Source organism: Podarcis tiliguerta (genome assembly GCF_965153285.1).
Source record: "Podarcis tiliguerta genome assembly, chromosome: 17".
Lineage (NCBI taxonomy): Eukaryota > Metazoa > Chordata > Lepidosauria > Squamata > Lacertidae > Podarcis > Podarcis tiliguerta.
Window position 1 is genome coordinate 36,131,168 of NC_139550.1, and position 27,178 is coordinate 36,158,345.

The 27,178-nt window shown below is 44.4% G+C and overlaps 1 protein-coding gene across 11 annotated transcripts in view; it reads right to left on the reverse strand.

Annotated features, from left to right (window-relative positions):
- Positions 1-3,907: 3,907 nt before the first annotated feature.
- Positions 3,908-27,178, reverse strand: part of WNK3 (WNK lysine deficient protein kinase 3) — an 87,873-nt gene continuing 64,602 nt past the window's right edge. For all 11 annotated transcript variants that reach the window (XM_083419160.1, XM_083419155.1, XM_083419165.1 and 8 more), the window contains 8 exons: positions 24,681-25,525; positions 23,724-23,952; positions 23,226-23,341; positions 18,837-19,279; positions 16,558-16,769; positions 16,028-16,129; positions 13,571-13,773; positions 3,908-11,461 (listed from right to left, as the gene is read on the reverse strand). In XM_083419160.1, the coding sequence (XP_083275286.1) occupies positions 11,132-11,461; positions 13,571-13,773; positions 16,028-16,129; positions 16,558-16,769; positions 18,837-19,279; positions 23,226-23,341; positions 23,724-23,952; positions 24,681-25,525 (2,480 nt within the window). In that variant the 3' untranslated portion in view covers positions 3,908-11,131. The remainder of the gene's footprint in view (positions 11,462-13,570; positions 13,774-16,027; positions 16,130-16,557; positions 16,770-18,836; positions 19,280-23,225; positions 23,342-23,723; positions 23,953-24,680; positions 25,526-27,178) is intronic.

Below are 27,178 nucleotides of genomic sequence, written 5' to 3' on the forward strand. Positions count from 1 at the left end.
AAACCGGAGCCCGTCGGGAAATGTAGTCCCGTTTCGCTCGGTCTCTCGTTAAGGCAGAAGGACCACGCGAGGCGGCACGACTACAACTCCCGGCAGGGCGGGAAAGGCGCCATCTTGTTATGATTTCTTCGCGCTTTCCAGGGGCCACATAGCTTCATGGGACCTGTAGTCTCAGGGAAAGTTGTTCTCTGGGCCGCCAAAAGCTGGAGTCGGCCGACTTGGGACTACAACTCCCGGTGGCCTGAGGGATCCGCCATGTTTTTGTACGGACTTGTCTCCCCCTTGTGAGTTTGCGCGGCCTCAAGGGAGGGGCGGAAGTCGGAGGCTCATTGCGAACATAGACTTGCGAAGCGCCACAACTTCCAGTCAGCCTCGCGCCTCCTCATCCGAAGGCCTTCGTACGTTTTTATTTCGCCGCGTGGTTTCACCGGCTCATGGGCAGTGTAGTTCCCCCACCTCGAAGGAAACAACATCGCCTCAGGGTTGGGCTCCAGTAACGGGAGAAAGGCCGCCGGAAGGGGAGCGGGTGCCTGGTTGGGCTTTCGTTGGGCGCCATATTGTCACGTTTCTGTGTCCCGCTTGGCATGCTGGGAGACGTAGTCCAGATCGCCCAGTCGAGGAAGGAGAAGGGCGCTACCCAGCATCCTGTTCGCGCTTTGAAGGGCCTCAGAGGAGCCTAGGGAGTCGCGCGGTGTTTGCTGGGAAGGACGCTGCCGACAGAATCAGGCGGGACTGGTTGCCAGGCAGACTGGCCCCGCCATGAGGGAAAGCGAGGTAACTGCTGTTATGGACTGAAGTTCTCGCCCTGGGCCAGCAGGGGGATACTGTAGATAGTTTTCACTCAGGTCCACATATGCAAATAAGGAAAGTGACATTCAGTGATTGGCTAGTTACAGAAAGTGGTTACAGTTGCGTTGCAGTGGAGCTCTATATAAGCAGGCTGGCAGAACCCTTCAGTTCAGTTCTGGCCTGGCCTGTGAATAAACAAGAGCTGTTTGAAGAATTGCTGTGTCGTCTGATATGTTCACCCACAGCTTAACAACTGCCTCGGGCAGCAGATCCCCGTGCAACTCTTTCTTCTCCGCTTGCTCCCGAAGCAGATCTTCACTCCGCTTCGGGAGGGATGGGGCTTCTCCTGCTGCCGTGTAAACAAGAAGAGCCGCTTCCTCAGGATTCGCACAAGGCTGAAGACCCCAGCCCGCCTTTGGCAGATGCGCAATGAGCCTGGCAGGTGGGGCAGTGCGGAGGCAGCTTGGCGCAGTGGTTAGAGCGGCCTGACTAGGACCTGGGAGAGACTATGGTTCAAATCTCCCGCTCAACCACAAAGCTCATTGGATGTGGCGGGGGGAGGGCAGTCGCTGCCTCTCAGCCTAGCCTACCTCACAGGTAGTAGCTGAGGATGGGGAAAAGCAGCATCCCTGGAAGAAAAAGTGGGATCTAAATGCTACAAATGAAGACACACACACACAAACAAACACCAGAGGAAAGTGTGGTAGGAGAGAAGCCGAATTTCTGAAAATGAGGGAATTAAAGGCCTAGACCACTGCAATGTTGTCAGTGGTAACAAGACCATTGGGCCACAAGCAACCCCGTGATGGGGTGAGCTCCTGTTGCTCGGTCCCTGCTCCTGCCCACCTAGCAGTTCAAAAGCACGTCAAAGTGCAAGTAGATAAATAGGTACCGCTCCAGCGGGAAGGGAAATGGCGTTTCTGTACGCTGCTCTGGTTCGCCAGAAACGGCTTAGTCATGCTGGCCACATGACCCGGAAGCTGTACGCCGGTTTCCTCGGCCAATAAAGTGAGATGAGGTGCCGCAACCCCAGAGTCATCCGCGACTGGACCTAATGGTCAGGCATCCCTTTACCCTTTACCTTTAAAGGTAAAATACTCATGGCCATGTGTACGGTATTTTCCCCTTTTAATGCGAGGGTGGATTTAGGCGATTTTCTCCTCTGTCTAGATAACTCTTTTACCAATGTGTATTTTATAGGGTGGGAGGGAACAATAAAAAGAACAGCTGCCTTGATTGCACGGTGATCTGGTTCCGCCGTCCTCCACTGCTGGCAATTGGTATGGGTGAAATTTCAACCATACCCAGCAAAATGCTGCTAGCTTGCAACCAAGCACTGCAGTGCCGTGCAGCTGTGCCTGAGCAGCCACCCTCACCTGCCTTCCCTGAGAAGCAAAGAAGCTGTGTCTGATAATAAACACAAAGAAATCCACAATCCCAGAGTGGCAATATTAGGACCAACCAAAATTTCTTCAAAATAGTGGGCCAGCTGTTGGGTTTTCCATAACTCTTCATCCTTCTGGATATTAAATGTGTGAGGGTGTGATAGGAAAAAGCTTGCTTGAAATTGAAGTGACAATGTGTGCAATTACTCTGAGCATGGAGATTGTAGGCTTAACTGGATGAGGCTCTAACAGGTATTGCGCAGGTTTCAAGTTGCACCCAGGATCACCAAGTGGCCGTTCCCCATAATGCAGGGATTGCCAGTGTGCCATGGTACCCTCCACGTGTCTCCCTAGTGCCCACAAAGCCTCAGCCTCCTGCCCCCTTGCGTTGGAAGGAAGGTTTTTCTGAAGAAGTTAGAAGAGTGGCACTATTTCTCAACTCCTCTTTCAACTCTGCTTTTCAAGGCTCAAGTTAATTCTACTCAATCAAGATTTTACCAAGATCCCTTGGGAAAGTGAGTGCATGTGTGTGCTTTCTTTTCAGTGTACGTGGGCTAATATGACTAAATGATGTGATGTCCGTGACGTTCACTCAAAAATCAAAATGTGCCCCACAGACCTAAAAGGGTTGGCCACCTGTTCTAATGCTTTGCTTAATGTCCAATCTGATGAACAGTGCTGAAGAACTCATAAACTTGTTTACTACTTTCCTAGTAAAGGTATTGCACAATAATGGATTTCAGATTATTTTTTACCCCACATGGCTGTTAAGAGGATAGATGGGGTTGGGGGACAAGATTTACACTGCCTTGTATGAAAGCCAAGATAAAATTATAGTTGGTATTACATAGATATTCATGCCACAACAAAGTAATAATTTGAATAATAGAATATTAGGGAGGGGGGTTCTCTTTGTGACTGATCAGGACTGGATATAATCCATAACTTACCTTTATTAATTGAAAAATAAAGAATGAATCAGTTTTTTAAACAAAAACTAAACACACCTTTATCTAAGATTGTGCACTAGATAAGAAGGTGCAAACTATTACAGCAGAAATTAAATAGATTGTTTTGAGGTAAGGGAATGCAGCCGCCCCAAATCTTGGTGTTTTCTTTTTCTACCTCTGGAATCTCTCTGGACTGCTGGCGTTTTAAATTTATATACTCATTTAACAGATTTTTCTGCCATCCTAACAAAAAGTTTTCAGACCACTCTTCAAAGTTACAAACGAAGAGTGCATATTCAGGGCATACTTCCTATCCCAAACTTCCATAGCACTTGAAGTTTTCGCTCCCAGGCTTCAATGTATCTAAAATGCAATGTATCAATGAATCAGTAGATGAACAAGTATTGCTCAGAAAGAAGCCACAATACCCTAATATTTACACTGTATTTGCCCCGCAAGACGAAATTAATTCATTCTGCGAGTTTTTTCGTTCTACGAGTTTTTTCATCTTGCGAAGCACCAATGTGTATTGACGGTTTCCCATAGGAATGCATTGGCGGTTTAAAAAAAAAAGGCGCAAGACTTTTCGTCTTGCGAAGCAAGCACATAGGGAAATCCGTCTTGCAAAGCAGCTCAGAAAACGAAAAACTCTTTCGTCTTGCGAGTTTTTCGTCTTCCGAGGCATTCGTCTTGCGGGGCACCACTGTATTTCTTTCCTATGGCTTTCTCTCACCCCTCTTTAGCAGAAATTGCAGTAACATCCAGACTATATTTAATTGGTTGTTTTTTTTCAACACAGCCTTTATTTCCTTTATAACAGTTTAAAAAAATATTTGTTAATGGTTGTGTACAAATGAAGTCAACTCACAGCTTGCAAAAATAATTAAAAAACACATGGAAACAACTGCTGATAAAAGACATTCGTTTTCTACCATAAAGTTCTGGGCTATGATTTTTCAAAAACTGAATGGGATGCCTCATCCCTGTTAACAATGAACCGGTCACCTGCATCCTCTATGCAGCCATAAAAATCTCAGCCTTAATGTAAAAAAGTAAAGAAAGGGTTTTTTAAAAAATAAGTCCTAAGATGCTACATTAAAGTATAATTCACATACATAAAAAATATTTCTGAAATTCAGAAGTTGTTAGCAAGTATGGAAATCTAAGGAGACATTTATTCACAGCATATACCTGAATTTATCATGCTGTTTTAGTAGGCCTGCATGCTCCTCAGCAATCTCTAGCAAAAACAAAAACAAAAAACAGAATGAAAGACCTTTTTTAAATAGAATATAGTAGTTTTAACTGAGAGGTCTTTTGTTTGCTTGTTTGAAGCTGCATTAGGAACCTCAAAGACAATTGCACTTCCAAAATGGCTGCCAAAACGTATGGTTAGGAGTTCTCTAAGGCATAAATGAACCAAAACAACACCCTTCTAGGATGCTTTGAAAATACGAAAACAGAAGTTTGTTCCTAGTCTTGCAAATTAAATCTATGGCCCTGGAAGGGAGAATTAAAGCCTTACTCTTTTGCATTTTCTTCCAACAATTTATGTATATTTGTGCTTGCCTCTATCTGTGGTACAACTCGGATATATTTTACCACAGATTCCAATAAAAAATGTTTTCCTTGCTACTTGACAGGACAGGGACACCTCCTTTTCCCTCCTCTGCAGCCACCATCTTCTTCCTTCTGTCAGATGGAAGTGAGAAAAAAGAGCTTTGTATATAACAAGTGCCCTACAGGGGGTTGGTTGAAGCATAACAGGCCACAACGTGCTCCACAGGACTTTCTGCACTTTCTGCACCATCACTAAGGGCTACTTCATGCATAATATTTTTTCCTACATACAGGTAATCTCACTGTAGGAAAAGCATTGTCCATCATACGTGAAGTATATGGCAAGTATACAGGTTCTTACAGGCACTGGCTTCCAAAGTCATGCTTTCTACTGACTTGCAGCAAAGCAGTTGCCCATGGCCATATTCCACGTTTTTCTACATGGAGATTGTCTCTACATAAGAAATACATCCTGTGAAGGAAGCATTTTATGCGGGAGGATACAAGTAAGGCTTCCGTTTAGCAGACAGTTTATAAATTCATGCTTGGCCTTTTAAAGATTTTTTTTCTTCATTGGAAACCAACTCCTTCCCCACCCCAAAAGAATAAGATAAATGGTGATTTTTAAAAAGGAGAGGATTTGTTCTTATATATTATATGCGATAATCATTGCTGGTTTAAGCTGGATCAGTTCCATCAGCTTCAATGAGAGCTGCAAGGTAGTAAGTAGAAAATGCATAATGCCTTAGCAGCATTTTATTCTCAGGGCTCTAGAGGGAGCAGGGGCAGAATAGCATCCCATCAGTTGTACCAGGCCCTTGTGAACAACTGTTCACATGCAAGGGGGAGACTTTGGTTTGGTGAACCAATTTTATTGTACTACACTGCTCACAGTTATAGCTTCTGATAGAATGAAATGTGAATAAATTATAGGTGTGGGGTGGAATATAGACACCATAAATACTTACTAAGAAGAATAGTTTTTGAAGACAACCAGGAGGCAGGGGATGACCCAAGTCTGTATAGTGATTGCTTACAGAATCAGTTTTGCCGTTCCACCATCTAATTGCTGTATAAGTATAAAAAATACACAACCCTTCCCCCCCTTGCAAAAAAAACAAAAAATCACGACAACATTCCAGGAGAGATGCTAAACTGGACTTCAGTTGATTAACTGAAGCAACTTTGAAATCATACAATTCACCTTTAAAGAGGTACAGCCTACAAAAATGACAGCACTTACAATAACAGTGTTGCTGGGTTTCAGAATTCAAAATAACCAGGAATGTATCATTTTATTGCCTAAATGCAACAGAAGGCCCCTGCCTTCCAAAGGTACCCTGCACACCTTGTTCAGAGCCTATGCCAATCTAACACTCCCAACACTTTAAACTTGGTTAAGGCATCAAGCTGCGGGATGAGACCGTGTGTTCCCTCCACATCGGTTTTAATCACAGTTAAAGGTAACAGGTTGCATCCAGCAGAGTCACTCAGTTGATGGTTAGGCTTCTTTCGGTCAGTGCAATAGGGAGGCAATCCGTTTTCTGTGATTCCCCCTGCAGCCCCCCAACTCCCGTCCTAACTCTGCTCCAGAGGATTGGGAAGCCACAGCAGATTTGGGGGGGCTGCAGGGGGGCGAGGCAGTAGCTGGAAATTGCTTCCCTCCCTGTTCCCACTGGAAGTCTTACCATCAACTGAACAAAAACTCTGGATCCAACCCAATGTCAGTACAAAGCTTAGCTGTGACTAATACAAGGGGGTTTGCTTTTAACCAGAAATTTGGCTTTAGCTGGGAAACAGCACACCCTTGTTTTAACATTAACCACTGTTGAGATTGGGGCCAACGCGAACTATAACTGTGAGTCAGGCCAGCAGAAGGGGAGGGTGGGAGGAATTTGCACCCCAAAAAGTACAGACTGAAGATGGGAGTGCAATTGCACATTCTGCCGTGGATCCCTTGACCATGGTTAAGAGATCAGGAGCATTATGTTGGCACCGCCCTCAGTAGTTTAATTGTCAGCAATAATTCAATGCATATACAAAGGAAGAATTCCTTCCTAAACAAAGCAAGCTTTTTGCACTAATTTTTCCCATTGTCAAATGGAAGACTAATGAGGCAGTGGGTCACACACTTTGCTAAGCTGCCACAACCAGTTGCAACATACAGTAGACAATGCATGGACTTGTTCTCTTCATTCACATGTCGCTATAAGTTTAACTCAATGTGATGAATGAATCTCTAAAGTCTTCCTTGTGAAAGTTAAATATCCTCCTTAAAACAGTAAACAGCTTGAGTGGCTAGTGCCAAATTACAAACAGGGAAATGGACTGGGGGGGAGTGAAGAGCCATGTGTGTAAAAACACCATCTCAAATTTAAAATAGACAAGAAATATACAGGAATGGTAGTTTAGTTCACAGCCTAGACTGAAACAGCACTAACAAATGAGGTAGATAAGAAAATGAAACTTGAAATGTAACATGGAAAAGCAACTTAGCTGGAATACAACTGAAAAATCCACCCAGTTATTAAAATGATACATTCCATTAATATCATACAAGCTTAGTCTCAAAGCATCACAGCAGAAAAAGTGCCTTTTAAAACCCAAAACCAAATTCACAGTTTGATCCTTGTCAGGATTCAGGTTTGAAAGAACAGCAAAATGTAAGAAGGAAGGGGGGGGGGACTGGATAGTAAATGTTTCGCATTAAATGTAGAGATTCAAAACCCAACATATAAAACATACCAAATATTTTTCCTGTTTTGTCAAACGTACATTTCAGTGCCTCTCTCCATTTTCTAGACTGTGGTTCACTCAGGTCTCCCCAGCTGCAGAGATGGGAGTCAGGTCAAGTTTGTCTTTTATTTCCCCCGAAGTTAGAAGGCGATGTGAGAAGAAGCATCACTGCCCACTGTGCACTGATTGCCACTCCCTCTACTGTCACCGACGGTCAAACAGGCTTTGGTTATGTTTCAAAATCCCACAAACACAAAGAATTGTGGGGCAGGGGAAAAATCACACACACTTAAGGGCAACAATGGCTCCATCACACCCTGGTATGGACTTATCCTCTGATTTCTGGCCACATATGGCAGGAAACCAGATGTTACAAAGTACACATGGCAGCCGCTGAAAACAGTAGCCCCACATACTCTACAAGAAGAATATGTGGGCACAATGATGTCACATCACATGTTCCTTTGCCAGAGGTTATGGAGGAGAGGGGTGGCGGTTCTTTGGGGCAGCAACCACTCACCCTACGTAATCCTTAATTCCATCCTAGCTTTTAATGCCACAGACAGTGGTGTAAGCACTGGCGAACATAGGTTACTTCATGACCACCATTTTCATTCCATTATCAGAAGTGAGACAGACGAACAAGCCATGTCAGGATTTGCAAAAGGGAGCCCCCTATTGTCAAATGTGAAGCAATGGCTCTGGGAGCTCCGAGCAGCATGGAATGGTCAGATGGCTCAATGCACAAGACACAACGTGAGATTTACAACAATAAGCAGGAAACCTTGATTGGACCAATGGAACCCTGACACATGAACACCAGTGTTCAAGGACACATGCTTGCCATTTGCACTGTGCACGTCTGCCACAAAAAACACTGGTATACCACTGGTGTACCCAAGGCACACACAATTGCTGGGGGGGAATAAGGCCCTCTACCATTTCCTAGCAGATTTGTGTTTTCAAGGCTTTCAAGTCGGCTAACTTGGCAACAGTTTTCAAATACAGCACACAATTCCATGCTTTCCTACAAGTTATCCTAACTAGAAAACATGTATTTGTAGTCAAAGTGTCTGTTTTAAAAGAGATAGCAGGGGAACATTTTTTTAAAAAACAAACAAACAGGATTGTGTTTCTATTTTGCAAAAAAAGAAAGAAAGAATACATAACACTGTTCTCTCAGTTCTTCAAACTGAACCCCCACCCCCACCCCAAAGTATATATAATTCAGCTGCTGCAGATCCTAATGAGAGATGCAGCAATGCACTGTTTAAACATCATCAAACTTCAAAAGACTAGAACTACTTTTTTTGACTTTCCAGTAAAAATCTGAAAAGATACTAAAGATTATCTATCACAAGGCACTGCAAATCTTTGCAGGCAGAACAAGGAGGCTGCATAATGCATGGGAAACAGGATCTTTTGTTCATGGTGGGGAGGGAAGGAAAGCCACAAAACTTCCAGAGGCTCCCAAATTCACTGGAGCTTCAAGTGTCCCTTTGAGAGGCTAAGTTCAAACAAGTAGCTTGTCTCTGCAGCTACTCCAAAAAAGGGGGGTGGGATTACAGGTAGGCCCAAACCAAAGTACTCTGATTTATTTAATCCCATCATTTTAAACAGGATTTATCTAGTCCAAATAACTTTACTGTAGAGAGATACAGCCTCCCTCCTCTTCATTCTCTAAATATTCATCAGCAAAGCAAGCCAGCTTCCATGTTCAACAGCATTGCAAATCTCTTACAGCACCCCGAAGACAAACATTTAACTTTGTTAACTCAAAGTGAACCAGAGCTTGAAATATCAGTTCCCTGACATATCAGTCCAGATATATCAAGGGAGAAAGCAGGTCAAGGTGTGCATGAGGAATATATTTCAAGGATTCTGGGGTCCAAAAGAATCAACTGCTACATGAAATATTACCTTGAAAAAAGTTTAAGACTGTAAGTCTTATAGTCTTAAGACTCAGTAAATTAAGACCTCCATAGTCTATGGCCCAGTTCGCATGTAACATTAAATAATAGTTTAAAATAAACTATGGTTTAAAACACAGGACTATATCATGCAAGGGAGGAAACAAGCCAGAGTCTGGCTTGTTGTGATGTGTGAATTCAGTTTGTGGTTTGTTTCCTGCAGATAAATCATGTGGTAAGCCAAGAATAAACCTTGGCTTCTATTCTCTGGGCAGAAAAAAACCATAAGTGAGGATTCACATGTCACATCATGATAAACCAGCCTTCGCCTTATTTCCTGGCTCCACAGTCAGGGATGGGGGAAGAGCAAGGTATTCATGTAGGCTAAACCATAGTTTAAACTATAGTGCAATGTTGCATTGCCCTTGGCGCAATTAGGTCAATGTAACTGACTTAGTCTCCTGCAGAGACCAACTTGCAAGCATGGTCCTTATAGGGCAGCTGAAATATAGTTGATAAAATAAAGGGGTTATGTGAGGTACAAGACTCCAGCAGGAAATGGACTTTCATGCATGTAACCTATTCAAAATAGTTGTAGATCTCTTGCTATTTTTGAACAGGCACATTTAGTCAGAAAACCAGAAAGCCTGTCACAGTGGACCCTGGCACTACTTTCTTGCCACCATAAATGCATGTACAACCTACTCAGTTTTCAAAAGTTCTCCGTAAAGATGGGACTTCTTAATCTTGGCGGTAGGTGATCAAAGCACAGCAACCACTTAGGTGTTTTATGATGCAAGAGACAACACTAATCAAAAGTAGGAGCATCTATCCATTCAAATCCACTGTAAGGCAGTCAACACAATGCAAAACTCTGTGACCTGTTCCAACCTGTTTCAGTCCTTAAAACTGTGAAGTATGGATCATAAAAGAGAGGCAAAGGGGTGAGATGGGAGATGTTTTTAAATACCGTTTGGCTATTTCCCACTCTGTTCCCACCCTTTCTGCAGCTTCCTCTCCACTACAACAAACTAACTGCAAAATAAATTTTTAAAAAGCTACATCCCCCAAACTCAGGTACTAAGTTTAGGCCAACAGCCCCAAAGGATCCACTGAATGTCATGTGCGTATGAGGATTGAGCTGCCATTATATAAACAGCTGTACTAAATTGCTCAAGAACAACTACAAGCCTTTCAGTAACAGGCAATAGGTGGCATTTGTGTCTCTTCCTTCACTGGTCCTCCAACTGTAAAAGGCCTGTCACTTGGGGCAGGAGAGGGGAGAATTTAAGACAGGATTCAGTGACAGCAAATCTTTCTGCAAATAAAATCTCCCCCCCCCCCCGTCAATAAAAGCTGCCAATGAAACCACACAGAAATGTAAAATTAAAAGACGATCCAAATTGTTACTTTCCCTGCTGCTCCCACTCCTTCAATAAATTAACTCAGATGCCAGTATGTGAACAATTTAAAAAGGGTTGCTATCAGCCTCAAAAACTCAAGGGACCTGGGGCCAGAATGACAGGGAAGGGTCATTAATAAGCAGCACATGGGCATGCTGTCCATCTCAGGAACAATGAGATGCACAGGCCAAAGCTCTCTCAAGTATGATATAAAAAAAATCCCCCCAAAGAATATTATATCAAGTATTCAAAGAAGAGAATGCAAAGGCAATCTCCCACCACATTGCTGCTCTGGGGAATTCACCCCAAAATCCAGGCCGCAGAATGCAAGGCAGAGGAATGGAATCATGAGTTATAGGCACAGTCCCCATATCTATCATCCTTTTAGCCGTCCGCCTTCATTTGGGACTTGGGGGGATGGGAGCTGGGTTTTGCACAGGTGATGCTGGAAAGGCTGGCATGCTTATCCCTGGCTGAAATGGTCCCACAGGCTGGGCAGGGACAACAACAGACTGCTGGGCTGTCCCTGAAATGCCCACCCATTGCACTGGGTAAGTTGTCCCTGTCATGGTGTTATACTGGCATACGTGGGGTACTCCATATGGCGATAGTGTGCCGGTAAAGGGGGACAGGGGAAGTCCTTGGGGCAAAGCAGCTGGTACAGTCCCTCGGATCTGGGAAAGCGACGAAATCCATGTGGACGTGTAGCCCACTGTAGATGTTGTCGTCTTTAAAAACAAAAGAAACAAGAAACTATTATGATGATGATGATTAGTATTATTAAAATTTGTATACTGCCCTATACCTGCATGTCTCAGGGCAGTCCCAACTTAAAATCACAATATAAAAACAGAAAATACATAATAGAAACAAAAACAACCCAATAACCACCCCGCCCCCCCCCCCCACATTTTAAAAGGGCATGCCAATCAGCCAAAGGCCTGGTTGAAAAGGAAAGGTGTATAATGAAGGTGCCAGCCAAACCTCCGTGGGGAAAGCATTCCTCAAATGGGGAGCCACACTGGCAGATGAAGATGATGGATTTTTTGGAGCTAGCTGACCTGACTGGAAGAGTCCGTGACCAGAAGGAGGAGGATTACCAGGAAGAATGGACGAAATTTAAAGATTCTTTAGTTAAATATCTTAAGTTAAATTAATTGGAAAAGTTGCAAATACCAGATAGGCTTAGGAGTTAAACATGTAATGTGATAAAATTGAAATTTAGATTGGGAAAGAAAGAAAGATGTTAAGTGATTAAGTTAATTTTATGAGAATATAGGTTTTGGAAAACCGTTAAACTGGTATACAGTGGTACCTCGCAAGACGAATGCCTCGCAAGACAAAAAACTCACAAGACGAAAGAGTTTTTTGTTTTTTGAGTTGCTTCGCAAGACGAATTTCCCTATGGGCTTGCTTCGCAAGACGAAAACGTTTTGCGCCTTTTTCTTAAAACCGTCAATGCATTCCTATGGGAAACCGTCAATACATTTCCTATGGGAAACCATGCTTCGCAAGACGAAAAATTCACAAGACGAAAAAACTCGCAGAACGAATTAATTTCGTCTTGCGAGGCACCACTGTACACTGAAATTCAACCAAGGGGATACAAGGAACTCGCTTAACAATGTTAATAAGATTAGTTTTAATAAAGCTAGTATTTATTTATTTTTTTGTTTATTTGTGTGTTTAAAATTTTTGTGGAAAACTAATAAAAAAATTTGGGGGAAAAAACAAATGGGGGGCCACTGCAGAAAAGGCCCGTTCTCATGTTGCCACCCTCTGGACCTCTTATGGAGGAGGCACACGATGAAAGGCTTCAGAAGATGATTTCAGGGTCTGGGTAGGTTCATAGGGAAAGAGGCACTACTTATGGTACTACTTAAAATGAGAGGAAGTCATTGCTTCAATTGATTCTGTACCTTTTGCTGTATCTTCCTAACAAAGGAGCACAGGAAGTGAAACAACTCAACCCTGCCAGTGGCGAAGAAGTCAAATGAGGACTAAGGAGACCCAGGTTCAAATCCTCAAACAGTCATAGAGTTAACTGAGCGGCACTGGGTCAATCATCATATCTCAGCTGAACTTATTACACAGTGTTGTTCTGAGGATAAAATAATGAGAGCAGCCTGAACTCTGCCGAGCTCCTTAAAGGAAAGGCAGGAGACAAATATAATAAATAAATCCTCATGATCACCATGAAAACTAAAAGCCTGGATTTTTCCAGTCTAACTGAACTGGAGATGGCTCTCAATATGTTAACATTTCCAACTGTTGTAGAGACTCTAAGAGGTGGGTAGACACACTTAAGAACAAATTCTGGCACGTGGAAGGCAACAAGGATGTTCCTTTCAGATCTTTATCTCTTTTCCAAGACTTATACAATTTTATAAGGAGAAGCTACTCTTTTTAGACACCTGCTCCCAATTCTGCTTCCTAGAACTGATGTGGTGCCTGTGTCCCCATTCCTCCATCTGTCCGTCCATCTGTGGCTTCCCAGGTCCATTAATTCAAGGGGGGGGGGGGAGCTTCTATAACTCTTTGGTTTAGATCCACTCCACTAGTCCTGAGTGAAGTCTTGGAGATTAAACCTAGGATCAACCCTCTCTCCTCCCCTCCCTGAAGAGGTGACAACCCTGAGTTCACATGGACTCCAGCTATTACACATATTGTAATAGCTAGAGAAAAACAGGTGCCTCCCCATAATGCTTGGGTTGTGAAAATGATTAAGTGGGGGGGGGGGAGCAAGGTCACCCCCAGCAGGACAACAGCTAAGGTATCTCAGCTTGCACAAGCTCACCCTTGTGAACTTTATTTTGTGAAATCCCACCCCCCCTCACCTCATATACTTTGCTCCAGCTGTCGGAGTCCAGCCGATGCTTGTTCTGTTTGATCTGGTTGAGACTTGGCTTGATAAGGGAGTTCCCCACCTTTTCTTTTGTCCAGTCGTCCACCAGTTTGTGCAAGTCATCTGTGAACATCCCTTTCTTACTGGCCGTCGTCTGCTGACAAGAAGCAGTGCTGCTGACGATGCAGAGCTGGTCTAAGGGAGTGGGAAATATTTTAAAGCACATTACAGAGTGCAGAAACAATCCATGAAAATGGGATGTGCCGTTTGGGTCTCTTTCCACAGGGGAGGGAAGCAGCGTAGATTATGTGGCTGGTGTGGGTACATGTGCCCCGGAGTGGAGTGTGTGTGAACAGAGCCCTCACCTAGCCCACACGACTAATGCCACTGGAGTGCCCTCCCCCTGCCACCAAGTAGGGCTGCGCCCCTGCCACCTGCAGCCCTTGGAGGGCGCAACACACACATATCCTAAGAGCGCACTCTGCCTTCCAGCTCTGTGCCACTTAGCGATGCTGCAGTGCTGCGTGAAGCAGTGATGTCGCAACAGGGGGGGGCGTTGCACCCCAGGTGCCATGTCGGGGGGGGGGTGACAAGAAGGCACCCCGCGGGTGCCTCTGCTGCAGCTGCGAGCAGAGGATTCCGGTGTTGGCAGCAAACCGCTATGTACAGCTTATGTGCGGCGTCGCATGCATGCGCTGTATGTAACGCGTGTAGAGGATCTTCTGTTCGCAACTGCAGCCACAAGCAGAGGATCCCGGCACCGTCCATATGGCGCTGGAGCGGCGGCGCTGACAAACCACTATGTACAGCGTATGTGCGGTGTCGCTACGTGCAGCGCATGCATCGTACGCAGCGACGCCGCACATGCACCCTACATAGCGACGCCCTACCCCAGGTGTCACACGCCTTCGTTCGCCCCTGGTGTGAGGAGGATGCAACAGGCATGCACCCCGAACAGGGAAGGGCACCTGTCTGCTGTGTCTTCCTCCCACAGTCCTGCAGCATTGCAAAACAGCGCTGGGCTGGCAGGACGGTGAGGAGCAAAATGCCCGCCCCAATGCGCCCGAGCTCACTGCCCCTCTGGCCCTGCCCACGTGATGCCACTGGGCGAGGGGAAGAGCGATCAGGAGAGGCAGCACCGTGCTGTTGAACTTCAAAAAGTACATATTTCCGTAGCAAAGAAAATCAGATTTTCACTCTGAGTAAGCCTTGCCACTTCAACAGATTTGCATATATAAGCTTATTTTATTTTATCTCCAAATGTAGGTTGCCGTTTAATTTAGATTTGCTTTTAAATCAATGACAGGAGGAGCAGGGGGAGGGAAAAACGAGGGGATTTAGGTTAGGTGGCCTGGCGATAGTTTAGAGCAGGAAATGGTAGCTGGTTGTGAAAGAGGGAGCTAGGTAGGTCAGCCCTACCCAGTGGTGGGAAGGTTTGCCCACAGGCTCCAGTTTCAGGGCTTCTAAATACATTAAACCTTTAAAGCACATTTCCCCCCCTCAATTAATTCTCACACTGTAGTTTACCCCTCACAGTTACAATTGACAGCAGCCATTAAACAAGCTGAGATTTTTTTGAGAAGAAAAATGTGTTTTAAAGGTTTAGCCTGTGTTACTGCCTTCTTATTTCCCAGATTCTCAGCTTCACCGTTTACACAGCATCAACACTACATTGACAGGATGAGCAGAAACAAGTGAAGTGGAAAGAGATGCATCCCCCAAACGCTCGAAGATTGGAAGCCACAGAAGTTTGCAATCTCCTGCAATGCCTCTATAACATGTACTGAAGTATGTATCCCCTTTCCAAACTCTAGATGTTTACGGCAAATACTGGTGTACCAAAAGCACTACAGTGGTGCCTCGCAAGACGAAATTAATTCGTTCTGTGAGTTTTTTCGTCTTGTGAATTTTTCGTCTTGTGAAGCATGGTTTCCCATAGGAAATGCATTGACGGTTTCCCATAGGAATGCATTGACAGTTTTAAGAAAAAGGCGCAAGACGTTTTTGTCTTGCGAAGCAAGCCCATAGGGAAATTCGTCTTGCGAAGCAACTCAAAAAACTCTTTCGTCTTGCGAGTTTTTTGTCTTGCGAGGCATTCGTCTTGCAAGGTACCACTGTATATAAAATATGAAACACCTCTCAGTCATGGCAGCTAGAAACTTGTTTTTACACACACTATATTTCTTTCTTTCTTTCTTTCTTTCTTTCTTTCTTTCTCTCTCTCTCTCTCTCTCACACACACTCACACACACACACACACACCCCACAATGCTAGCTATCAGATTCTGTTTGCATGGTGAAGTTGCAGAGATGTGAAAATTATTAGTCTGCAAAATATACATCTGTAATCCACAGACCTACAGTGGAGTGGTGGTGTCATCTACCAACAGGAAGATATTAAATATAAAGCATTGGCATTTCAGAAGAGAAGAATGGAATGTGCAAATACCTTGGCTAGTCTCTGCTTGTGAACAGCTCTGGTGCAGCAAATGGGCCTGAATGCTCAACTGATAGTCTATCACAGAGGCAGCAGTGGTAGCACAACAGCATTCTGTAAGGCGAAGGAAAGTTGGGGGGGGGGAGGCACATGATTAGAGGTAACAAAACTACGGGGCGGGAATGGAGAAGATGACAAATGAATGGATCTGTATCCAAGGGATTTGGGCACCAAACTAGTGACTCTTGTCAAGAGATTTTTGAAAAGTTCAGCTCACCAGGGCAAAACATAACAAAGGAAAGTGGCAATGGGGAAGCTCTCTAGACTTCTACTACATCACGTGTAATGAGTCAACAAGGAAATAATATAGAATTCCCATGGCAAAGAATGCAAAGTGGAAAGGAAAACTTATTTTGTGAACTGGACTCTTTCGTGCATTCGTGAACTTCGGACTTTTCTTCTACATTAAGGAACCCTTCAGCTTTGACAATTCCCTACACCGGCACCCATATTCTGAACCACCTCCCACTCCCATCTCTTACCGGGAGCAACGATGCCATTGTCAACATGCGACAGAGACTGTGGCCTGCTACGCAGCTTGCTTTTGAAAGACTTGGGCCGGCGTGGAGACGACAGTTGCAGGGAGATGTCAGAGGATTCTGACCTGCTATCTTTAATGGAACGCAGTCGCTCATACAACTCCTGCAGCTCCCTGTTCTGTTGAGCCTGAAGGTTCACTACCTCCTGAATGTGTCTACACAGAAGAGGAAGAGAACAAAGCCTTAAGACAAAGCCAAGCCCTGGCTTACTCAATACCACTAGACGCAGGCAAAGAGTGATGGACCAGCTGTGAGACTTTCAGCCCAGGGAACAGGCAGAGACTTTTTTGTGCCAAGGCTCAGGGTTAGGAGCTCCTTTACCTTCTCCTCACTCACATGGGTTGCTGTGGGAGGGGTGGGCCAAAAGGACTTCTTGGCCCATGCAGGGCTCCTCCCAATTGGCTCAGCAGTTCCTAAGTCTGCCCCTCCCCATTTGATGCATCGGATTGTACTTTTTATTGAGACCTGGAACACACAGCATGTGTAACTTAAGCTGCTCCACAGGCGAGAGGTTTCTCCTGCAGCCCATGTGTTCCTGGTATATATGACTATGGACTCAGCTAGACTGGTAAAGAAAAAGCATTTTATATGCGTTGTATATGCAATCTGACACTGTGACACCAGATGGCGCTGTGGAGTCTTGTCTTTCCCTACCGGATTTCCCTGTATGAGTTTGCAACGCGTTTAACTGAATCGCTTCTTTGACATGTCTCAATCCAGCATATGTCTTGAAACTGAGGGAAGCAAATGTCCCATAAGGTATCTGCTTCCTGTTTGCTGCAATGGCTAAACAGTTAGGGAACTGTTCTGTGGCGTCTCCAGTATGCACGAGCTCCCTGTCTTTTGCCTCTGCGATGACTACTGCTGGCTCAGGCATACTCAAAGTGCATGGGAGTCATATTCCCCTTGTTGGGGCATGCTCTTGCATCTCTCGTTTCCCAACCATGTTCCCTACACTGTGAGTTACTGGAGGCTGCTGCTGTCAATGTGTGGCTGTGGCTCCTCTTGGGCCTATCCTGCTCCTTCCCTTTCCCCAAGTGGCAAAATGCTCTTTTTCTCCTTTGGTGGCCTTGAATTCTCGTCCCTTTGCAGGCATTCTCCCAAGGCAGCAGTTCGGATGTTGTGCTATATGGCTTCTCTTTCCTTTCTTTTGTGTTGTGAAGAAAAACAGTACTTGTCAGCAGTGTGCAGTGTAAGAGGAACTGGACTCCTCTGTTCAGGGATGCCTGTGGCTCTTGGCCACTCACACAGCAGAAGGTGCTGGGACATCATTGTATATTTGTATTGTATTGTATATTTGGCAGACTGCATGCTGCGGGTGGGGCACGGGTGCAGCAGGGGTGCCTCTATGTCAGCATAAGTCAGTTGGCTCTGTCTGGTGGCCATAGGGCATTTTTGCCACATTGGCCACAATTAAATGTTCAAGTGCAGGTGGCGTTGCCATGGCTGCTGGGGGTGGAGCTGCTGCTGCTCCACCCTACTCTTTTCAGAGCCATGTGTCCCCCACCCACCTTCTGTGACGGGCAAGGGTTGGATATGGCAAATGTTGTGCCAGTTTAGTGGCAGCTTCCCTGTCTCCCTAGGGTACTAGAGGATAAGGTTGCTCTGCCCTACTTAATATATCACAAATCTATCGTAAGGGCTGCAGTGTTTAATAGATTCACCTAGACTGATGTCTTAATTAACTTTTTTGCTTGATTAAAAAGCTGCCCTTTGCTAACCAGGCAAAATATTTCATAAGGTAATTATTTGTAAGGTAAGTACTTACAACTCTGTGGCTGAAAGTTCCTTCTTAGAAGAGGCATTGCTCCTTCTCTCACCCAGAAGGGAAGGCCACTTCTAAGATTAAGACTACTATGATGCAATTATACATAATCTAAAAGGAAGAAGAAATAACGATTCCCCCCTTCAGAATTAGTTTCCTTCATATGAAAATTGATGTCGATTCAGTTACATTGATTGGTTGTATGACAGATCACCTGAGAATTCCTTCATCAAATGGCCATCCAATCTGGCTTGCTAAATAGTGGCAGAATCATCTGGAAATAGCAGACCCAGACTTACCGAAGCTTTGTGATATTATCTAACTTCAAAATCAAAAAAATGAATGTAATGGAGCACAAAGAAAGTCTTACTCTGCTCCACCCTTTCCACATTTCAGTCCCTTGTTATAATGAGAACCTTGACCAATATGTTACAAGGCCCCATTTCAGTGCCCTTACTTCTCCCGCAAACGCTGCAGCTCCACCTTCAGGTCCTCATCTTCAATCTCAGACTCATCATCGCTGCTCATTGGGGAAGAGGGGGAGTAAAAGAGTGAACTGCGCCTCTTTACGTGGGTGCCATCCCTCTCCTCTTGTGACTGCTGGCTTCGCTCCCAGCCCTCCAGGCTACCACCCATGGGGGCAGAAAGTTCACTGTCAGAGCTAGGCTGCTTCCGCACAAAACTGCCTTTGGCCCATGGCTCTGAGAAGGACTGCATCCTGCTAGCGACAGCAGACTTCTCCTCCAGGTCCTGCTGCTCAGGGGTGGTAGGGGATGCACCGGCCAACATAGCAATTTCTCCTTTTCTGGGAGACTCTTCTTCTGGACCAGGTTCTGAGGAAGGAGGCATCTCACGGGGTTCACTTTCTGAACCACCTGAAGCCTGTGGCACTGTGATGACCTGAAGCACACACAGAGAAAGAGAGAGGCAGAGAGAGAACGTCAGCTGACATAGAAAAGTTGGCCTAGTGTGGGGCAGTAAAATGGGCAGGATTTGGTCCCCAAGGAATGTTTTTTTTACAACTGCAAGCCCAGGCGGCAGCTCCCACTTTGGTGTCTTCAACATGACACACTTGTACTACTGGGCCTCAGATTGTAGTTAAGAGTCGACGAGGAATGAGCAGGGGTTGCAAAGAGCCAGGATTCCTGGGGTTTCATTTCATTAGTTGGATTTTTAACCTACTTTATCTCCAAATGCTTAACCCGGGAACAAGATACATTTATAACAATATCATTTAAAATAGATTTAAAATATGAAATATTAAAAATATTGCATATATTTTTTTTAAATGTTCAACCACACCTTGCACAAATAAAAAGGTTTTATGTATGTTAGCTACTAAATGCACACAAAGGCTTTGACTTACATGACCTAAATAGGAGAGCAAATTCTTAACTTCCATTCAGAAAAGGGGGGAAACAGTGTATCATGTCATGCCAAGAGAGACCTGGACTACAGGGGCATAAATGTCAGCTGACCCTACTGCTAAAAAGACCACACCAAACAAAGAATAAACTCCCCTCACCCCATGTATTAAATATCTATGAAGAGAGGACTTCAAAGAGAAAATACCAGATACACTAAGAAAACTGTCAATAATCAGCTTCATAGATTTATTTAAAAACTACTTTGAATTAATATGCATTAATATGCCTTGCAAAGGCCTGCTAGGAGATCCTATAGCAACTGCAGCAAAACTATCCACAGTCAAGACAAAACTGAGTGGTTTTATAAGGACTGCAATACATTGATGGGGGAACAGAGAGAGTGAGAGACAGACAGGGGGAAAACGTACAGCAATATAAAGCACATGGAGCAACAGACACAGCCCTTTTCATTATCTGGAAAGAACCCATAGGCACTGGTAACTCCTCTTTCAGACAATTTTTTACTAAGAACTGTTTATCATAGAGAGTCCCCTCTAGTATTAGGACAACACTCCCTTGACCCATCTGGTCAAGCATCATGCCACCTCTGAGACCGCTTGTTGCAGGATTTTCTCTAGTCACTGCAGGTAGGCAGGCAGTTCCTCTCATCACCTTTGCATGTTGCTATGAAATCTATAGATAAGTTCCTCAGCACTTTTCATACTCCCAAATGTAGGTTCCAAAGCTTCTAAATATTCATGTACCCTGATTTGGGAGGTTACCTCTCTGGTAGGCTGAGTATGACACCTGTTGCAAGCCACACGTATCGCAAGAACACAGCTCAAGGCTCAGGGGAAGCTGACTGTAGCAGACACACTTACTGGGAGCAGAGAGTCACAACAGGCAAGTCAGGGGGTTTTCAGGACCCTGGACAGAGCACCACAGATGGTGCTGGCTCATGTGCTCGCATTTACACACAAGGAGAACTGTTGCCTCAGCAGAGTGCAGAGGCTGGCTGATCTGGTATTGTTCACACTCCCTCTGAGGAACAGCCAGTGTTCTCAAAAGGCCACTGCCCAATTCTGCAGCCTTTGCCTCCTACATTGTGCAACGGTGAGGACTGTACTGGGCATGTGTCATCTGAGTCCAAGGAGTCTGGCAAGACCTTGCAGCCTGAAAGGTTGTAGAGTGGGAAATGATCCCACCCCAAGCAGTGCCTCCACCTCCTTTATGACTTCCTTTGAGCCTAAGGGTGACTGAGGCCAGAGAATGTGAAGAACACCTCCTTTTTTAATCTCTAGTACAGTGCTGTAACATGCTTGATTCATGCGTGAAGATTGTTCCTCCCCAATCCCTGGGTAACATGTACACAGAGGACCCTCAGTTTTCAGTAAGGAATAGCTTCAGGAAGGTTTTGGCATCCTCCCCAATATCTTCCCCACAATATGTATCATTGTAGCACTGGGAGCACTGGTTTCAAAGTAAAAACTGCCAGACCATAGCTGCAAAGGTATTCTCCTGTTGCTCTAGAAAGTATACAAGGTTTTTCCTCCCAGTAACTACATTTTGCATTGAGTATACTTTTTATGACTGCTAAGTGTCCAGACTCAGTTTGGTGTATACACAATTGTCCCGCAGGCAGGGTGTGCCATTCAGGCAATGTGCCTTCCCTCCTAAAGAGCAACCAACTCAACTTTGCATAATTCCCCCCCCCCCCCACACACACATCCTCATCAAAGTCTTCAGATCTCTGTTGACCAATGTCTATATGACCCAATGCTTTCTTGGTATCATGTCCCCAATCCCAGGCTCTTGCACTACACTGAGAAAGATACTGATGAGGAAATAATACATGCTGCTCTACTTAGAGGGGCCCTCAGCATCTCTCCCTGGGCTCTTCTGGCCCAACAACGGAGCTCTCAACCTTCCTCAAACAATGAGCCTCCAATAATATTGATATCCCTTCCATGGCACAGGAATCAATGCTTGCAGAATAGGACGAGGCCCTTTAGGTCATCAAGGTAGTTGAGGCCAACTACCTTGCCAGCCTACTTTAGGCTTCAGATGGTCCTAGCTCTCTGCTGAGACACCGCTTTCCAAAACTCAGCCAGCAGGGCTATTGGGGATTTCCCAGGGTCCTGACTGGCTTAGGCAATCTGCCATTCTTTCCTCCCTGCTAGAAAGTTGTAGGAGTTATCTTCATTTACACAACTTTTGGCTCAAGCTACAACTCAGGAAAATTTGGACCTCAATTTGTCTATTTGGATAAAGGCTTCCCCCCTCACAGATCTGAGATGTAGTAAAAATAAAAGTATTTAATCCAATTACAGAAAAGAAATAAGAAAGAAACAACAGCATGAAAAACTGGCTGCTTTGTCAAATAGCCTGTGCACTCTGTTTATGGGGTGACCTTCAACGGAAAACATTGTTCTTTGTAAAATACATGGCTTGCTCCACAGTGATGCTCTGACTGATGTGTGGGTTTGTGGGTGGGGAGATGTTTCTCATATCCACTCAGCAAACTGAACAAGAGTAGATGGAAAGAAAGACCTATGTCAAGTAGGGATTTTAGCTCACTTAGCACAGCTCAAAGCAGTGATAAAAACTAAGATGACAACAGCTTCTTAACTCTTCATAAATCAGATTAGCAAAGCTTGCAATAGTAGCAGCCTCTTCCTTACAGAAGTCAGCTCACAGTCCTTTAAAAGCTCTCACATCTGGAGGGTTTACAGCAAAAGATTAGCTCTGAGCAGCGACCAACTATGTCCCTGGAAAGTTCAGTAAAAATGATCTCTCCTTATTCTAGTATTTGTTTCTTGCCACTAGGTGGCTCCAATTTGATACCTCCCATTCCCTGAAGTTTTATACCTCCAAGAGTATGAGTTGAGTCACAATATGAAGCTGTGACAAAGATTTGTTTCATAAATGCGAACTATAGATAAACTTGGCAAAAGCTGAAATTGTGATTTTCACAATAAATGAAATAGTGGACTGAACATGCATTATATAACTCATAATTGGCGCATCATAACTTTAGACCAATTATCCAAGCCCTTTACTGCTTTAATGCAATGAACAAGCCACAGCCAGAATGCAAATCTCCAACAAAGCCATAGTTCAAACTTCAGATTAAATCAAAGGCTTTATCTAGTTAAAATAAGATGGCTCAAACCTACACCAGCTGCAAAAAATAAAATAAAAATCCAAATATGGGGAAATGCCAGCAAAACCTGGTCCAGGAGGTATGCCTAATAGTCAACATATCAAAAGAGTTGGTGGGGCAATGGTAAATTTTGCCTTCATTTTGCCTTTGTCACTGTCACACACTCTCCCAGAAGGTTGTCCAGATGGGAATGTGGCCATTAGCCTGAAGACAGTCCCCACAAAGCAAGGTAGTAATGAAAACAAACAGCGGAAGTAAGACAATCATTGCATGCATATTTGGATTTACATGGTTTTGTGGATTACATTATACTCACCTGAAATCGGCCTCGCTTGAATGATCCAGCCACAGATTGACCGGGTGCTTTATTCTGCACTGTTGCATGCTCAGAGAGAGAAATCCAATCAGGAGCAACATCGCCAGTCATCTCCTCTGTTGTGTAATTTATTTTATTTTTGTCGAAAACGAACACAAAGAAAAAGAACACAGTCAGGCAAAGCTGGGACCCTGATAATACTAAAAAGCAACATTGCATTATAAAAAGAATGATTCTTTTATACATGTAGGCTTTTTATTTTATTTTTTGTATCTAAAGACCTACACTTCTATGTGGAATGAAAAAACTGGTTAATCAAACTGGAAAACAAAGTTGTGGTGGGTGAAATGTTACACAAATGAGTAAAGGAGCAAAAATGTATAAATGGAAGAGGCAGGAAATGCTAAAAAAGGGGGGAGAGAGAAAATAAAACAACCATACTTAAATAAATCAAAACAGATGTTACCTAGTCTAGATCCCTGACTGTAAGCACACTACCTTGCCGGACTTTTGATTTCTTGAAAAAGCTGGTCTGCCGTAGCCTGTATGCCCAGCTTTTTAATTTGCGAGTCCAGGATTTCTTGCTAATAGGGTTTTTGAGACTAGGGCAAGTAAAGCTTAGGCCAAAATATCCACCTCCTGCATGCAGGTGCACAGCTCCACCACTTGATGCTGAAGCAGGACAGGCCACAGGGTTCTCAGGAAATGAAGCCTCCGGGGACATCTCCTGAACAAAAGAAGTGGGTGGGGAAGGGACAGAAGAAAGTGGTGTCTGAATAATGGCAAGGGGGAGTCTTGCACTATACAAGTCGAACCTTAAATATTTTAGAGCAGGGGTAGCCAACGTCTTGTTGGACTACCAACGCCCATCATCTGGACCACTGGCCATCCTGGCTGGGGTTGGTGGGAGCTGGGAGTCCAACAACATCTGCAGGGCTCCTGGTTCGCTATCTCTGTTTTAGAGACTGCTTTCTTGCTGAGGGTTGCACATTCAAATCTCCAAGCTCAATGAAGTGCCTATTTTTTAAAAAAGATCAATTTGTCAGGTTAAAATAGCCCATGACAGGTTAGGAGGTTATATGTAACTGCTCAACGATTTTACAATGCCTTTCTCCAAATAGGACATTTCCAATTCTTAGTCCAAGTAGGGCCTAGTAAAGTTCAGTTCTGTATTAATACAGGCAAACTGTTGCTGTAAAAATATCATCTAACTCCCACCCTGTCCCTCTCCCAGCACTGGTAACTCCCAGATACCAGATATTCATCAAGCACTCTAATAAAACTGATCCAGGACAAAATGTTGGGATAGTATGCCTGAAAAGGAAACTTACCTCTCACTTGCCAGCACCCATTAAGCTAGCAAATGGGTTTGTACAGCCATCTAGCATAGCTATAGATTTCTTGTTGCAGGGAGAAAAGATTTCAACCCCAGCCAATCTCCCTGTCAGTACTCACATGCGTACAGAGATCACTGGGAGCAGAGGTGATAGCACTGGGCTCCCTCCTCAGCACTGGCAAACTGTCTGGATGACTTGCAGATGGGATCAGCATAGCCTGGGGGTCTGAAAGCTTGGTGGGGCTTTGCTGGGTCTCTTGGGGGGAGTCTGGTGCATCAAGAACTGGGCCAGGAAGAGTTTCTTCAGCAGACAAGGAAAATGGAGACTCCACGGCACTTTGTGTGTCTTTCTGGCTCTCAGGGGAAGTGCCCGACAAGCTGTGTTCCTGATACAGAAGCGTCCGCAGCTTCTCATCCAAAGTTTTGATGTTGTTGTCGACAAAGTCCATCTTAGGGGGGCCCTCACTGTCTGACTCCAGATTGGATGCGAAGGGGGCGCCTTCTTGCCCAGGGGTCTGAGCCAAAGCACTGGCCTGTTCTGTGCTCATCGTGTTATCTGCTTCCTCAGTGGTCGGGATGTGGCAGGTGGTTGGTCTGGGCACAAAGGCCTCAGTGGGCATACTTTGCTCCGCAATGCCAGATGTTGGGTGGGGTGTATATGAAGATAAGTGAGTTTCGTCAGCCTGGGTCTCTGCCTCTAAAGACTCTGGCCAAGCAGAAGAATCGGAAGCAGGAACATCATAATTGTCACCAGCAGTGGCAGACAGCAGCTTATCCATGCTGCCTTCCACTTGGTGAGGAATTGCTGACTGCTCAGTTTCCGATGTTTGGGGTTCAGATACCATACTGTCACTTAGCTCATTTGAGCTGGAAGAGGGGATCGTTCTGTGCTGGCTGCTGAGATTTTCCACAGCCTGTGGACAATCCTGGGGGTGATCTTCTTTGGTACTCTCCTTTATATGGTCTGAAAACACAAAGAGATAAAACTGTTGACAAATAACACCCTAGGGAAAGCTATGTTGCAGTATGGCCCTTTAGAACAGGCTTCCTCAAGACTTTAGAGTTGGCCTACAACTCCCATGATCCCTAGCTAGCAGGACCAGTGGTCAGGGATGATGGGAATTGTAGTCTCAAAACATCTGGAGGGCCGAGGTTGAGGAAGCCTGCTTTAGAAGGACAAAACCCCTGTTCACTGCAGAGACTGTCCCTTCTAAAACTTGCAATTCAAGATGGGATAGTTCTCAAAATTATGACTTTAAAAACCAGGGTTGCTGGCTTTGGAGAAGGGGTGTGTAACTTAGGCCAGGGGGCAAATTTGGCCCTCCTATTCAGCCCATGGGGCTCTCTACAGGTCACACCCCTTTCCACCTCAATGGTGCCTTTCTTGAATGCTTTTGCTTGGCTGGATTATGTCCTTGGAATTGTGATAATGCCTATTGCTTGCCTGGAAGGAGAGAGGTGTGTACACATGTGTGCAGAAACCTATGCTTTTTGCCTGGCTGGAATGCAGCCTACTGTAAGCATCACATCTGTTGCTCTGCCCACTTTCGCCTCTCACTTCCCTGCCTCCTCTCTTTGCCCGCACCCACCATATGGCACCGGGAAGGTTGCTCACGAGGAAATGCCTTGATCTGAAAGGTTTCCCACCTCTGCTTCAGAAACAGCTCAGAAAAACAAGCCCAACATATTTGCAGCAGAATAAGATTTAGGCTATTATAAAATAAATTCACATAGCATTTTTATAAAGGAGTGTAATGTATATTATTATATAGATAAAACAAGCTCAAGGTGATGTATGTGTCCTATGAGGGCCAGTCACTATTGTAATTTTGTATTCATCTTGAACACTCCTATGCCACTTTTTACAAAAGCCTCATAATACTTTTCATAAATATAGAAACACAGTAAAGTTGTGAAAGCAGCAGGAAAAAAGTGAGCACAAGATAAAATTACCAATCAAGACAAAACAAAAACATTGGGGCAACTAAAACCCTCATTCAATTAAAAAAGTCTTCACCTGGCACAGTAAGACTGTAATTTTTAATAATAAAAAAGAAGACTACTGCATCATCAGCCATGGCCACAATAACTGTGAGCACACTTCATTCCACACATTATTTCTTATCTCTGTTTAAACCTGATCTGATCCATGCACTGCTCTCCCCCATGAAGTATGCATGGGTCTTTCATTAATGATTTTGAAGGAACTTTAAAGGGTTTTTTTTTTCCAGTCTATATCATTTTATTTTAGTGATATTTTACTGCTATTTTTTAGAAGTGTAATGTAGATTTTAAATTATTCCTTTATGTTTTATACAACTGTCTTTGCATACTGCTTTGTGGAGGAACTTGCCCTGAAAAACAGTTTTTAAAAAAGAAAAGAAAGAAACCTGATTTCTGGTTAGAAAAGGATAGTGCTTTTTCAGTGCTTACTATGAAGGTTCTTTCTTGTTTGGGGTAAACAATGCATCCTTCTATGAGGCAGGGAGCACATGACTAACTTTGTTGCTGCATTGGATGCTGATTATTATTATTATTGTTATTATTATTACCCTACCTTTTCCCTGATGGGACTCAAGGTGGCTTACATATAAAAACGAGACTTGCTAAAACCATA